At 44.4% G+C, this 16,087-nt stretch overlaps 1 protein-coding gene across 1 annotated transcript; it reads left to right on the top strand.

Moving 5' to 3' along the window:
- The first annotated feature begins 527 nt into the window (after positions 1–527).
- Positions 528–8,256, top strand: Krt25 (keratin 25). Its single transcript, XM_021212477.2, has 8 exons — positions 528–998; positions 1,583–1,665; positions 2,358–2,514; positions 5,408–5,569; positions 5,655–5,780; positions 6,316–6,533; positions 7,164–7,231; positions 7,558–8,256. The coding sequence occupies exons 1-8, from the start codon at positions 582–584 to the stop codon at positions 7,665–7,667; spliced, it is 1,341 nt and encodes a 446-aa protein (XP_021068136.1). The 5' UTR covers positions 528–581; the 3' UTR covers positions 7,668–8,256.
- Positions 8,257–16,087: the final 7,831 nt, after the last annotated feature.

Here is a 16,087-nt window from a genome sequence, read left to right as displayed (position 1 = left end):
TGGAAGCTCATTTCCCATCGGGAACTGGGACGAGGATTTCAGAACAAATGGACCAACCACAACCTAGTGACTGAAGGGCCAAGTGTGAAGGGACTGTATAGCTGCTGCTCTTCTCGACCAATGTAAGAAGAATCGAGACAGCCAAACAGAGTCTGGGAAACTTCAAAACCTGTCTTGGCGAGATAACCCAAATCCCCCAATACCAAATCCCTGCTCTGAGATGGAGCCGCAAGCATTATCCGTTTCGGCTGGAAGTAACCTATGACTCACTGGTAATTTTAAATTTTAATAATGAGCCTGACATTGCTCCACCCGGATCCATTTCTCAGATAAACACTAACCTAGGGGCAACTGCCCTTCTACAGAAATGAGCCCAACAAAGTTAGTTACTAATTAGAAAAAATCATCCAATTACGTTAACTTGCTGAGGCTGGCAAGCCAGGCTTTACCCTATGTAGGCAGAATTTCATAGAACACCCTTGAGAATTATCTATAAAAGGGCAAACAAAACCATCGGGGTCAGAAGGCACTCTATTCTGACTTTCAAGAACACAGTTCCGCGACACGCTTGCCCTGAGATCATGTCTCTTCGCCTTTCCAGTGGATCCAGGAGGTCCTATGCTCGCCCCAGCACAGGATCGCTCAGGGGAGCCAGCTTCGGAGCTGGAAATGCTTGTGGTGTGGCAGGCATTGGAAGTGGCTTCTCCTGCGCCTTTGGGGGCAGCTCCACAGGAGGAAACACGGGGGTGGCCAACTCCTGTGCTGGCTTCACTGTGAATGAGGGGGGTCTCCTCTCCGGCAATGAGAAAGTGACCATGCAGAACCTCAACGACCGCCTGGCCTCCTACCTGGATAACGTGCAAGCACTGCAGGAAGCCAACGCTGACCTGGAGCAGAAGATCAAGGGCTGGTATGAAAAATTTGGACCTGGGTCGTGCCGCGGTCTCGATCATGACTACAGTAGATACTTCCCCATCATTGACGATCTTAAAAATCAGGTAAGAAATTATATTTTTGCACATCGCATGTATGTAGTTTACTATCTAAATGTCCTTTTTACTGAAAAAAAAAAGCGTGCTACATGATTATTAGTGGTAATTTTAAGGACATTTAAATAATCATGAAGGGCATTGGAAATAATCATGAAGTAGATTCAAGTGTTTAACTTCATGTTAAACATGCCCTTGACTGATAGCTTAGTTTATTTTTATTATTAGCATTTTCTAACATTAAAAAAAAAAACTTTAGAGCCGGGCGTGGTGGCGCACGCCTTTAATCCCAGCACTCGGGAGGCAGAGGCAGGTGGATTTCTGAGTTCGAGGCCAGCCTGGTCTACNAGGTAGGTGGATTTCTGAGTTCGAGGCCAACCTGGTCTACAGAGTGAGTTCCAGGACAACCAGGGCTACACAGAGAAACCCTGTCTTGAAAAAAATTGTGATCCTCCATGTTGCAGAATAGCCAGAGAGAAACAGTGAATTTATATATCATAAATAAAAAAAAAAAAAAAAAAAAAAAAAAACTTTACCTTTTAAAATTATTGTGATAAATAGCCTTTTTAAAAATTCAAACTTCTGGTTTCCAGATCATCACCTCCACCACCAGCAACGCCAACGCTGTTCTGCAGATTGACAATGCCAGGCTCACGGCTGATGACTTCAGACTCAAGTAAGTTGTCACGTGAGCGAAAAGAATCCGTGGCGATTCATGCGGTCCTAATTCAGAGTTCTTTTTAATCCCTCCATCAAATTCTAGTCAATCTTATCTGACTAGAAGCGCTTGGATTTAAAGTAAGCAAGATGAACCTAGAGCCAGAGGATGGGAGGAGGAAGAGGAAGTGCTCTCAAGAGGCTTAGCAGAGGCATTCAAGTACTCTCTGCTAGGGATCCCTGAGTAAAGTCAAGCCAATAAGATCCATCAAGATCCCAGCAGGCAGCACTGATTGGGCGCCAAGTTACAATAAAAATAAAAAATAAAAAAACTGAAAATGGGAGGGGCCATGTTGAGGGCTATTCAAGGGGAGTAGGAGTGGAGAACTAGGGAGTCAGAGGTGTATGATCAAAACGCATCCTTAGATTCTTTTAGAAAAAAAAAAAAAAGAGATAGAGAATGTTTTCTATTTTCTATACACTGGCTAGTTTTAGTGATTATTTATAAAAGTAGAGTCCAGTAATCTTCTTTGTTCTGTCAAATGCCTCTCACATTTGTTTTTTTAAGGGTAAGTGTATAATATTATAATATACTTCAAAGAAGTCACAAAAGTGGCCAGATTTGCTACTTCAGAAGTCCCGAGTACATCCATGATTGGTGACTGTCTCTAACCAGGTGACAAACTGGAAAAATCACTGACACTTTTGCAGGTACGAAAATGAGCTGGCTCTCCACCAGAGCGTAGAGGCTGATGTCAACGGGCTGCGCAGGGTTCTGGATGAGATCACCCTGTGCCGCACTGACCTGGAGATTCAGTACGAAACCCTGAGCGAGGAGCTGACTTACCTCAAGAAGAACCACAAAGAGGTAAGGTTATCCATCCGCCGCTCGGTAAGGTTATCCATCCGCCGCTCAGCAGATAACACCTCACCTCCCCTCATAAACAAGAAGTTGCTCTAGAGACTCACAATCCACCCTACTGGAGGCCAGCTTGTCTTTGCAGGTGATGAGTTAGTTACCTGTATTATTCACCCTTATTCCTATGCCCATTTTCCCACGGATGGGGGATGGGGGTGGGGGGTGAGAATCATGCTTTCCAGAACAATCAGGCATCTAAGATCAGCGGCTGGCTGTCATTATCACTAAATTAAGAGGTCTACTTAGACAATTAACCCAATTAGATGAAATGAGTGGGCTTTAAAGGCCATCCTAAGAAAATTAAGTCTAAATTTCTACATAACAGCAGCACGCATTAACCGCATACTTTCAGTATTCAGTCTTAATAGTAAGGCATTCCTTTTTTTGATATTAATATTGACTCTGAGAATTCAATACATGTTGATCATATCCACCCTTCCTCCCCTAACCTCTCCCATCTCCATTCTCTCTGTCTTCACCTCCTCACCCTCCCAACTTTGAGTTTTCTTCTCCCCTCCCCACATCATGTCTGTCAAGTTACTCTTGGAAATGCAGCCTGGCGTGAAATTACTACCAGGGGTCACATTGCTGGAGAAAACTGACTCTCCTCTCCCCGCTGCTGTCAAATGTCAGCAGATCCTCGGTAGGGGTAGGATTCTGTGCCCAAGTCTCCAACTCCGGTCTAGGGTTTTGTCTGGCTTGAACTTGTGTGCGTCTTGTGAACGCTGTCACTACCACTGTGAAGTCATACGTGCAACCACCCTATTGGGTCGAGAAATCACTCCTACCTTGACATCCTGCACTACCTCCGGTTCTTCTAATCTCTCTATACCTTCTTCCACAATTATTCCTGAGCCTTGAAAGCAGCAGTGTGACATACATGTTCCATTTAGCACTTTAAATATTCTTCTGGTTTTTGCTTTTCAAGAGCTATTTATATTTGCATGTATGCCTTCGTGACAGAAGAGGGCCTCAGATCCCATTACAGATGGTTGTGAGCCACCATGTGGTTGCTGGGAATTGAACTCAGAACATCTGGAAAATCAGCCAGAGCCACCTCTCCAGCCCCTGAAATATTCTTAACAGACACAGTGATAAAGGTGAAACCACAACTAAACTGTTACACTTGAACTTACACTTCCAGGCCTATAGCATCCTTCGGAAGTGCTCACTTGACCACAAAGCCAATGTTTTTACAGTCCATATTTTCTGTACTAAAGAATGAGGGTAGGGGATGACGTTTTAAATCTTTGGGTTTTTTGTTTTGTTTTTTTTTTAATGACTGAAGATCCATAGTGAACACAAAAGCTTAAATCAGGAGCAAAGGCTAACATGCTACTTGCTTAGTCGTGAGGCTAATTTGTAAATTAAACTATTTGAATTACAGCATTCACTTGGCTCTATGCATTCATGTGTGATTATAATCCGTGGTGGTTACTTGAGGAATTAGGAGCAACTGATTTTTAAAAACGCTTTGCTTATGGATGGCCACAGATTTTTTTCCTTTAGTTTTATCTTACTTTTGTTTGTTTGTTTGTTGTTTGTTGTTGTTGTTGAACTGGGAAAGTTTTCACAAAGTCCTGTGGTCTTTAAAGCCACACTCAGAGACAGAGATAGGACAGGAAGGATATTATATAAGGACCTGGGGATTGGCTTCATGCAGGAAAGCAAGCTACTTCAGGAGGTGGGAGGAAAGACTCTATGGCAGACAACCGACCTAAGTTGTGTCAGTTCACACAGACTTGGCAGGGACACCTGTGTCTATAGATACACTTAGAACTGCTCGCCAACAGCACTGCCACGCAGACAGAACACTTCGGAGTCTGACAGCAGAACAGATTCCTGCTCTCCAGATGACAGGAATCACGATAGCCAGCATTCACATGGCAAACAGTACTGAAAAGTCACAGTATTATCAATAATTCTTTCACTTCTCTTATCACCACCCAAAGAAGGATTTTTATAAGGGGCTTCAATCTTCAGATAAATCATAACTTTCCCAAATTAACACATTTACATTTAGCCAGAACCAGAAATTACACAGGGATCTGTCTGACAAGAAAGTCCAAAAGGGTACTTTATAATAATTGCGTAAAGTTAACAAACAGCTGGATCCTTCCTTCCCTGTACACATTCCAGCACGCACGCAGAACGAACACACACACACACACACACACACACACACACACACACATTTATCTATTTATATCATTTCAACTGTTTCAAATTATCTTAACTCAACCTTTTGTTTATGCTCAGCCTGTGTTCAGGAAGTCCCTGAGCTGAGAAAATATCAAGGTGCTCTCTACCTGACTGAAGAATATAGACTATTCTCTTTTTTTAGTGCACTATAGCTGACTTCAGACACACCAGAGGGCATCAGATCTCATTATGGGTGGTTGTGAGCCACCATGTGGTTGCTGGGATTTGAACTCAGGACCTTTGAAAGAGCAGTCAGTGCTCTTACCCACTGAGCCGTCTCGTCAGCCCCCAGAAGGCTGTTCTTTTAAATGGTTTAAAGACTTGTATTTGTGAAGGAATGAAGGCTTACTCTATGTCTCAGAACTAAACTGAGGACTTGCAGCCTCGGGAAGAGGGTTTGACCCACAATAATAAACGGCTCTGGAACCTTTAAGATTCTTTCAGAACGAAGCCAGCTCCTTGATGAGGTAGTTTTATCTTCATTGGCCTCAAGAGGTAAGTCAAATGGAGAAGAGCTATAAAATGTGGCGAGGACGGTCACTGCAGAGCCAAGTAGGAAAACAGGGACTCTGCCAGAGCTAAGCGTCTAGACTTCCTGTATGTCCCGTTTGACTTGAGCTCAACACCTCTCTGCCCCTAGGAAATGCAGGCTCTGCAGTGCGCAGCTGGAGGCAACGTGAACGTGGAGATGAATGCAGCCCCAGGTGTGGACCTCACCGTCCTGCTGAATAACATGAGAGCTGAGTACGAGGCCCTGGCTGAGCAGAACCGCAGGGACGCTGAAGCCTGGTTCCAAGAGAAGGTAACTCTTGCCGAACAATGTTGTCCCTATGTGCTTTTGTGCTGTTCCCAAAACTAAAATCTGCCCCTTTTGGATGTCATTTCAGAGTGCTTCGCTGCAGCAGCAGATCACCGAGGACGTGGGCGCTACCACTTCAGCCAGGAATGAGCTGACCGAAATGAAGCGCACACTCCAAACCCTGGAGATTGAACTGCAGTCTCTCCTGGCCACGGTATGGAAAGAATCTCCTACAGCTCCCTAAGTTTGTTTTAAATTTCAACATACTACTTTAAAAGCCCCACTTGTTGCCAAAAAGACATTCACATATACTGTTGTTCTGTTCTGTTTTGCTCTTTAAAGATTTACTTGTTTATTTAACTATTTAATGTATATGAGTACACTGTAGCTGTCTTCAGACACACCAGAAGAGGGCATCAGATCCCATTACAGATGGTTGTGAGCTACCCTGTGGTTGCTGGGAATTGAACTCAGGACCTCTGAAGAGCAGTCAGTGCTCTTAACCACTGAACCATCTTTCCAGACCTTGGCTTGTTTTTGTTTGTTTGTTTATCTGTTTTTGTTTTTGAGATAGGATTTTATTTGTGGCTCTGACTGGCCTGGAACTCAGTGTGTAGACCAGGTTGGCCTGGAACTCACAGAGATCTTCCTGCCTCTGCCTTCCAAGTATTGGCTTTAAAGGCATATGCTACTACACATAGCTAGTGACAGCTAGCTGAACAGCTGTGCATCCTCTCACCTCCTGACAGAAACACTCGCTGGAGTGCTCCCTGACGGAGACCGAGGGCAACTACTGCACGCAGCTGGCTCAGATCCAGGCTCAGATCAGCGCCCTGGAGGAGCAGCTGCACCAGGTGAGGACGGAGACCGAGGGCCAGAAGCTGGAATATGAGCAGCTGCTGAACGTCAAGGCCCACCTGGAGAAGGAGATCGAGACCTACTGCCTCCTCATAGGAGGAGATGAAGGGTAGGTGAAGGGGTTTATGTGGAAAATGCTGTCTGTCCTCCATCCTCCATGTCCACCTCTTCCACATCAGTGGATCCCAGCACCCACCGCAGGAAACTATCGAAAAGGAAACAGTGCATTGGTGCTGGACACACACAGGCTTCCTCTTGATCTTCCTCTAAAAGAACAGCAGCTACCTGCACACCACAGTGTTGTAAGTGACCCAGAGATTCAAGGTATAGGAGAATGCGTGTAGGTTTTATGTAAACACCATGCAACCCTGACAATGATATTTGAACATTCTTTGCCTCTGAATCCATTGCAATCACAGAACCTTTCCCCACTGACGCTGAGGGATGTACTGAACTATTAGATCCGTGACCAGTGACCAGGAACAAATTCGGCTGTCTCTGTTACCATGGATGTTAAGTGTTAAGCATCTGCACTCCATTGCCAGGAAACGCATCAGCAGCGTTTAGCAAAATCCAACACAGCAAGGAATGGACATTTAAGACTGTCACTTCTTAATGTTAGAGCGCTTTCAGCTGCAACCCACTGATCCTGTTCTCCACAGAGCAAGAGAAATCCTAGTAGTGGATCTACAACAGAAGGACTTCCCTCCACATTTACTCTTTTGTGGTGTCTTCGCAGGGCCTGTAAGTCTTCGAGTTACAAGTCTAAAGATTATGGATCTGGAAACGCCGGAACCCAAATCAAAGGTAATAAAAGAGAAATTCCATTATTCTGTCGGCCCTCGTTAATTCCAGTACACGGGACATTGTTTTTACACTATAGTAAGACTTAGGGTAGATGCCATTGTATGCTAGATTTCTAACTTTAGACATGAATGCTTATTTTCAATAAAGTCAAAAGTCACCATGATTTGGCCCAACCAGGTAATCAAAATTCACCAAAGATGAACCATATTTGTGCTTTCTACATACTCTAACCTACGCTCGGAAAACAACATCTTATTATTCCTTTATGTTCCTTCTTATTCATTTCCTTCTCCCTCAATGAAAATCTTTTAACTCTCGATTTTCAGATTCAGCCAAAGCCATCGTGGTTAAGAAAGTTCTAGAGGAGGTGGATCAGCGCAGCAAGATACTTACCACTAGGCTCCACTCCCTGGAAGAGAAATCTCAAAGCAATTAGCAAAGATCAGAAGCGAAAGAAGAAGAAGAGCTTCAGAGAAGACAAGGCGTGAAATGTGTCTGGGAAATGAGCAAGCCTGTGGGAAAAAAATGTCTGTCCTGTTGTCTTCTGTTCCTTTCTCCTTCTGAGCCAGCAGCAGCAGAACTCCCCATCCGTCTGGAGGGATGTCACTTGCAAACGTGAGGGCTCACCTGATTACCCTACAGCCATCTGTCAGCATTTCTTTGCAGTCAATAAACCTTCCTTGAGCAACTTATCTCTAGTGACTGCCACGGTCTTGTCTTTGGAAGGTCCGTGGCTGTGCTGCAGACTGTGGACGCGTAGCAACTTTGGATTGGTGTGAAGTTTACACACTAATTAGGAGGTCTTCCCCCTCGGGTTTTCACAAGGATTTCTAGACAAGGTCAGGGAGAATAAAAGTACTTCCAACTGACACTTTGACAGGAGAAACCTATTTCCTGTCACCATTCATAAATGTGTGCCTGACGCATTCTTCATCTGCAAGTGGGAATAAAGAAAGCATTTGTATTGAAGTGAGGTAGACATCCAATAATAGTAATAGAGTAATGAAATACTAACTTTACTTCAATTTTAAAACTTACAGTGATTTAATTTTCATAATCACTGTCCCTTAGGAATATAATGTTACAGCAATATTCCAAATATAGGAGAGATTAGAGCAAAAGTGGGCCTAGAATCCAAATCATTTTAATAGAGACGTGTGGTTTTGTCGTTGTTCCTTATTAGCATAAATTAATAATACACAATAATGCATTTCATTATGATGTCTTCATGCCTGCATAGGATGTATTAGGAGTATATGCATTCCCAGGTCACTCCTGGCCCACAGCTCCTATTCCTCCTCACAATGAGTCCTCCAATTTTCATGCCATGTATGTGTGCGTGTGTGTACATGCATGGGTAGGTGTGTGTGTGCATATATGTACATACATATGTACATATGTGTGTGTACATGTACTTGTGATATGTTTTGTAGAGCATGGTATGGTGCGGTGGGATGGGGTGGGATGGGATCGGATGCCTCAGTGGGCCCATGCTGAGGAATCCCTCCCGCTGAGGTACAAGAGTTGATTTGGGGGCCTGGGAATGAGGGTTGAGAAGGGAATAGAGGCAGAGAGGGAAAGAGGACAGAGAAGGACAGACAGAGGAGAGAGAAAGAAGAGGCCAGCAGTAAACACATGGGGAGAGAGAGGAGGCAGATGAGAGAAAGGGGAGGGGAAAGAGAGGGGGGGAGGAGAGAGAGGGAGGAAGGGGTCAGAGAGAGCAAAGAGAGGTCAAAGAGTCTTTATATCAAGTCAGACCTACCTGCCTGTTTTTAGGTAACTGTTGGATGGAGCCTAGAAGGAATGCTAACATGCTAACAACTTGTATGTGAGAAGGGGAGAATATGTTTCAGTGAGTTTCATCATTAAAGTTTCTCAAAATCCTCAGGAACAGATGAGAGCCCTCATCCATTTGCCTTTAAGGTTATATCATACCAAATATTTATAACTCTTCACCCCCAATAAAGAGAATATGTTAGTCAGGCATGTTACAACACGCTGCTGTCATCTACCAGTGTGTTGGGCTGTCCTCATGACACATGCCACAGGTTGGCCATGCCTGTTAGATAAACTATAAACTTGACCTTCTTAGATCAAAGGTATCCCATTAGCTGAGCCTTGTCTCTCTGTGGCTGACTTATCTACATTTTAACCCATTTGGGAATGTTTCCTTTGGGGCTCCGTGTGACAACATCAAAGAGAAAAGATGGTGATGTCATTTAAGAACATGGGAATTATCTGATGCAATCTTAGCTACAGGGCACTAAAGCCAGAATACCAGGTTATGTGAATCAAAAAAACACTGCAGTCTCACAGAAAATCCCACCTCAAAAAAATATTTCATGGGGGCTGGAAAGACGGCTCAGTGGTTAAGAACACAGGTTGCTCTTCCAAAGGACTGGAGTTCCCAGTTCCTACTTGGTGACTCACAACTGCCTATAATTCCAGTCCAAGGAAACCCAACTCCTTCTTCTGACCTCTGAGGACACCATGCATGCAGGCAAAACATCCGTACACATAAAATGATACGACTTTCCAAAATTAAAATTTAAAAGCAAAGTGAAGCTTCACTTCATTGTCACAGAATATACTCAGCATTGTATGAAAACTTCGTGACCTAGTTCCAAATCACCCTCTTCACCTTGAAGGAAAACCTCTGCCACTAATCAGCTCACATCTTAGTCCCTAACACACACCTCAGCCCTGGAAGGCTGAAGTTTGCTTTTGGTCTCTATGGCGGCCAGGACTAGTCACAATAACCAAGAGTTGAAAACAACCCGATCTACCGTCACGCGTAAATAGACCACGTTGTGTGCCAGGCAACGTGGAGGGAGCGTTACTCCGCCATGAAGTCTGTGAGGAATATAACTAAAAATTGTGCGTGTTTGCCACTAAGTTGTTCTGGCAAGTTTTCTCCTTGTGAAAGCCCAGGTATGTCACTGTACTTTATACACCCAGCTTTTTGAAGGACAGCCGCACGTGCGTGTGTCCAATGCGCATGCGCTGTGGCCTTTAAAGCACTCAAGGGCTGTAAAGGACGGGGAGGTGCTCTGATGCTTCCAAACTGCATGTGAAGACAAAAGCAAGGCACAAAGACGGGGAGGGGCACAAGTGACTTAAGGAATATAAAATGAAAGATGCTTCAGATTTCTTTCCCTCACTCAACTATTGCTAGATTAGGACTTCAAACGTTCTAACATTAATCAGTGGACTTCTAAAAAAAAACTAGAAACCCTGACTACGATTATCATGGTCACAAGCTCACAATTTTAAATGTCCTTTGGTTGTCTTCTAAGCAGACTTAAACGTGAAACATCCTGCTCTTTCAGGATTTGGCCAAAACATCCCGGCTTTCTTGGGTCCACAAAGACATCGATGCCCCACCCCACCCCCTCCTGACATCAGGAAGCAGTCTAAAGATCATGGTGCCTGAATTCCAGCTCGAGATCACTCCTTCCTAGTCCTCACTTTTTATAATAAACAAAAGGAAGGAATGTTAGAAGTCAGGCGCTCCCCAAGCCTGCTCACAGATTCAACAACAGTAGCTATGTGATATCATCGCCAGATACCAACCCTTTAAAAGGCACAGCCATCACAAATCTCTCTCTCTTTCTCTCTCCCTCCCTCCCTCCTTCTCCCCCTCCCCCTCACTGTCTCTCTGTCTCCCTCTGTCTCTCTGTTTACATCCCTGTCCCTCTGCCCCCCATGTCCCCAACTCCAAGACAGCCTTTTGTTCCCACACCCCGGCCAATAAATCTCTGTTGTGTGGTGTGATCTCTGAGGCACACCTTGACCCCAGATTTACCGAGGCGCTCTGCAGCAAAACCCTAACAACTTAGCCATAAAGATTGTTACTGTGTCCTTTGCAGGAAAGTGAATGGAATCAGACCCCAAGCAAAGGGAGCCAGACATTAAAGACAAGTAGCAGATATTTCCTCTAATGGGTAGAATTTTTAAAAAATAGGAGAAGGGGCTGACAAGATGGCTCAGTGAGGTAAAATACTCACAAGTGTGAGGACATAAGTTCAAATCTCCAGAAGCTGGAGGTGGAGGCACCATTTGCAGTCTTGGTAGTCCTGGAAGGAGATGGGAGGTTACATATTAACTAGCCTAGCATAGAAAGCAGAAAACACAAGAGACTCTGGCTCAAAGAAAGCAAACTGGAAGGTTGTGAGGGGGGTGGGAAAGGTGAGTGCCCCTGCAGGCTTTACAGTCCCAATTGAAACAATCCAAGTGAGGTTAGGATAAAACTTGGTTCAGATCAACTTAGTCAGCTGCCCATGGTTCAAACTCGAGAGTCTGACACCAGGTCATTTATTTTAGCCACATTTAAAAACAGCACAATTTGGGGGGGGTGGGGAGTTCCTGATAACAACTAACTCACGTCTGGGAGTACAGCAGGGCTTAAGACGTGTTTACATTGAAATTCCTGACAAAGTCCATCTGGCTTCTTTCACAAGCATGGGTACTGTTGACTCAGAGAGAGTGACCAGATGTTGGGTCTAGGAAAAATGACTGAACTGGCTAGTTTTGTGTGTCAACTTGACACAAGCTGGAGTTATCACAGAGGAAGGAGCCTCCCTTGAGGAAATGCCTCCATGAGATCCAGCTGTAAGGCATCTTCTCAATTAGAGATCAAGTGGGGAGGGCCCCTTGTGGGTGGTGCCATCTCTGAGCTGGTAGTCTTGGGATCTATAAGAGAGCAGGCTGAGCAAGCCAGGGGAAGCAAGCCAGTAAAGAACATCCCTCCATGGCCTCTGCATCAGCTCCTGCTTCCTGACCTGCTTGAGTTCCAGTCCTGACTTCCTTTGGTGATAAACAGCAGTGTGGAAAGTGTAAGCTGAATAAACCCTTTCCTCCCCAACTTGCTTCTTGGTCACAATGTTTGTGCAGAAATAGAAACCCTGACTAAGACAATGACTCAGGTAAACACAGAGCCTCTGGATGTCAGGATTGGCCTGGTCCTAAGATAACATGGAAGTCACTTGCACTGTTGTAAAGGACAAGTGGCATCTCTCATATGGATGGGTTTTAAGGCCTAGAATCAATGCCCAGGAGTTGGGATAAAAGAGTCTGAGAAAAGCAAAATGTAAATTCTGGGGGATACGAATAGATCCCGGCTCAACAGATAGGAAAGGATCAGCAGGCTGTAAAGTACACTCTTTCCCAGCGACCTGGGATCCTGGGAGAGCAGGTAAACGGATTCTTCCTCTGAAGAGATAAGCCTGGTGCTGAACTTTTCCTGGCTTCTCCAGTGCTTGTCTGTGTGCACAAGGACTTCTTTGGCTCGCTACAGAAGGTGAAAACCAACACCCAAGGTTGTCCGTTGATCTCCATATGCACTGTGAGCATTGGAACTCACACATGTCACTGCACAATACTAATCACTCACACACACACACACACACACACACACACACACACACACACACTCACTAACAAAGGTAAGTCTTCAAGATTTGAAAGTAGAAGGAAACTACCAGGAAAGGAAAGGGAGAAAGAATAAGAGTTGAGACTTGAGATAGAAGAGAGAATGCAGGAAAATGAGATAGATGAGAAGGGGGCATGGAAATGCCATTTTGAAATGCACTATTTTAAATGATTAATTAACACTAATTAAAATTGTTTTGTTGGCCTAGGAGCTGGAGAGATGGCCTAGAGGTTAAGAGCACTGGCTGCTCTTCCAGAGGTCCTGAGTTCAATTCCCAGCAACCACCTGGTGGCTCATAACCATCTATAGTGAGCTCTTGTGCCTTCTTGTGGCCTGCAAGCATACACACAGGCAAATGCTGTATACATCATAAATAAATCTTTAAAAAAAAAAAAAAAGAAATTGTCTTAGCTACAGTTTGGTGCCACCTGCTGTCCAAAAAGTATAATTACATTAGCCCACAGCTCAAGGGCTAGGTGAAGAATGGAAGCCCAGAAACTGTTGCTGTGGGTCTAATACCCTGCAGTGCCCTAAGGCATGAAGGGGTTTCATTACTCTTGTCCTGTGTGGCCAATGGACATGCTGAACTCCTCAGTGTGTGAACTATCAGCAGATCTATGAGCAAGCCATAACAGATCCCTAAAAGATGAGTCCGGGCTGCACAGGAACAATTCATGGACTGAGAATGGCCAGACAGCTTTGCACACTGCCTCACACCCAGATGAATCTTATCAAAGCAAGCAAGTTTAAGTAAGAAGTGGCGTTTTCAATATCAGACAAGCCCTATTTGTTTATTTGTTTATCAAGAGTGTAGAGAAAAGACACCAATGCCTTGCCAGATGGAGGGTAAGCTGGCAAAATCATTCAAAGAATAATACAGCATCAGGCACCAGATAGTGTTTCCATGAGGCCATAGAGTCCCCTTCTAGGAATCTGTCTTTACAATAATCAATTATTAATACCTGTCTATTCATGCCAGCTGCTTAAAACATCCATCAGAGTAAGTAAGTGCAGTCAGAAAGCACCAGCCAGACTCCATTGGGGACCATAACACAGCCATTGAAAATGCCCAAGCTTGCCAGGCAGTGGTGGCGCACGCCTTTAATCCCAGAACTCAGGAGGCAAAGCTAGGTGGATCTCTGAATTCAAGGCTAGCCTGGTCTACAGAGTGAGTTCCAGGACAGCCAGGGCTGTTACACAAGAAACCCTGTCTGAAAACAAACTAACTAACTAACTAACTAACTGAAAGTTCATTCATTGACCTGAAACAATATTAGTCATTCACTGGGAAATGAAAAACAGACACTCAGTATGACCCAGCTTTATAAGAAAACAATTGCATATATGTTACACACATGTGCAAAAAAAAAGCGAAAACAATACACACTGACATCTTCCCAGTGTTGGGTATTTTGAGGGAGTGGAAACACAAGGAACAGAATGGGCCAGCAAACAAAGGCTCCTGCTAGCAAGCTTGACAAGCTAGGTTCGATTCCCAGGAGCCATATGGTAGGAAGAAAACACACACACACACACACACACACACACGCACACACATTAGATAAATAAGCAAACTTTTTTTTTTTTCAGAGAAAAATACAAGAACAAGAGATAATTAATGCAGTTAAAAGTAGCTATAAGAGGGTTGGAAAGATGGTTCAGTGGTTAAGAGCACTGACTGCTCTTTCAGAGATCCTGAGTTCAATTCCCAGCAACCACATGGTGGCTTACAGTCATCTGTAATGGGATCCGATGCCCTCTTCTGGTGTGTCTGAAGACAGCTACAGCGTACTCACATTCATAAAATAAATAAATAAATCTTTTAAAAAGACAGCTTTAAGAACAATAAAAATGAAAATGACGTGGGTAAGAAGAAACTGAGCTATTCTATGAGACTTTGACTCAAAAGATTGAGATGCTCATAAGGTAAGGGCTCTCACCACCAAGCCTGGCCAAGCCTGATGACCTGAGTCCATGCCCATAACTCTCACAAGTTGTTTTCTTACCTACACACACACACACACACACACACACACAGTACGTGAATGCGTACACACACACATGCATCAATTATATAATTAATTTTTTAAAAAATTTTTTTTAAATACTTCCAATAAGAAACCTTGAGGGAAGCAGAGAACCGGCCTGACCAGGGGCACAAATCCCTTCCGGTTGGTGCCAGCACCGGGTCACCTAGGGCGCAGAGTCAGTGGACACCCCCACGGTCCCTAGAGGACAGCCCACGTGATCTTAAGATCACTGGTGAGTGGAACACAACATCTGTTCCAATCCAATCGTGCGCAGGACCTGAAACAGCACTAAGGAAGCAGAGAACTGGCCTGACCAGGGCACAAGTCCCTTCTGGTTGGCGCCAGCACCGGGTCACCTAGGGTGCAGAGTCGGCGGACACCCCCATGGTCCCTAGAGGACTGCCCATGCAATATTAGGATCACAGGTGAGTGAAACACAACATCTGCTCCAATCCAATTGTGAAGGGCCTGTGACAGCAGGAACAAGGACACCAGAGCCCNTCCTGACCAGAGGCTCAGGTTCCTTTTGATCAGTGCTGGTTTGCCTTGGTTTCAAACAGACCAGACAACTCCACAGTCCTCAAAGGAGACACCACTTCCAGGCACTGTAACACACCCAGTATCTTAGGACAGCAGGATCCCAGGATAACAGGAGCTGAGTCACACCAGTATTTGAGGGTCTCAGAGGAGCTTGACTGCCAAGAACTCTGACACACCCAGAATATCAGGTTCACAGGAGCCTACAACTGAAGGATCACAGAGAACTCTGAGGAGTCCTGAATCAACTGGGATTATAGGAAGGACAGGCTCCAGTCAGATATATTGAGGGCAGCAAGCACTTGAGATAATCAGATGGCAGGGGGCAATCGAAAGAACAGAAGCAACAGAAACCAAGGTTACTTGGCATCATCAGAACCAAACTCTGCCACATAGCAAGTCCTGGATACACCATCACACCAGAAAAGTAAGACATGGATCTAAAGTCACTTCTGATGATGATGATGGAGGACTTTAAGAAGGAAATACAGGAAAACACAGGTAAACAGCTAGAAGCCATTAAAGTGGAAACACGAAAATCCCTTAGAGAGTTTCAGGAAACCACTACCAAACAGGTGATGGAATTGAACAAAACCATCCAGAATCTAAAAATTGAAGTAGAAACGATAAAGAAAACCCAAAGGGAGCCAACTCTGGAGATAGAAACCCTAGGAAAGAAATCAGGAAGTATAGATGCGAGCATCAGCAACAAAATACAAGAGATAGAAAAGAGAATCTCAGGTGCAGAAGATTCCATAGGGAACATGGACACAACAATCAAAGAAAATGCAAAATGCAAAAAGATCCTAACTCAAAACATCCAGGAAATCCAGGACACAATGAGAAGACCAAACCTAT

The sequence above is a fragment of the Mus pahari genome, chromosome 14 (assembly GCF_900095145.1).
Source record: "Mus pahari chromosome 14, PAHARI_EIJ_v1.1, whole genome shotgun sequence".
Classification (NCBI taxonomy): domain Eukaryota; kingdom Metazoa; phylum Chordata; class Mammalia; order Rodentia; family Muridae; genus Mus; species Mus pahari.
This window is presented reverse-complemented; position numbering and strand designations above follow the sequence as displayed.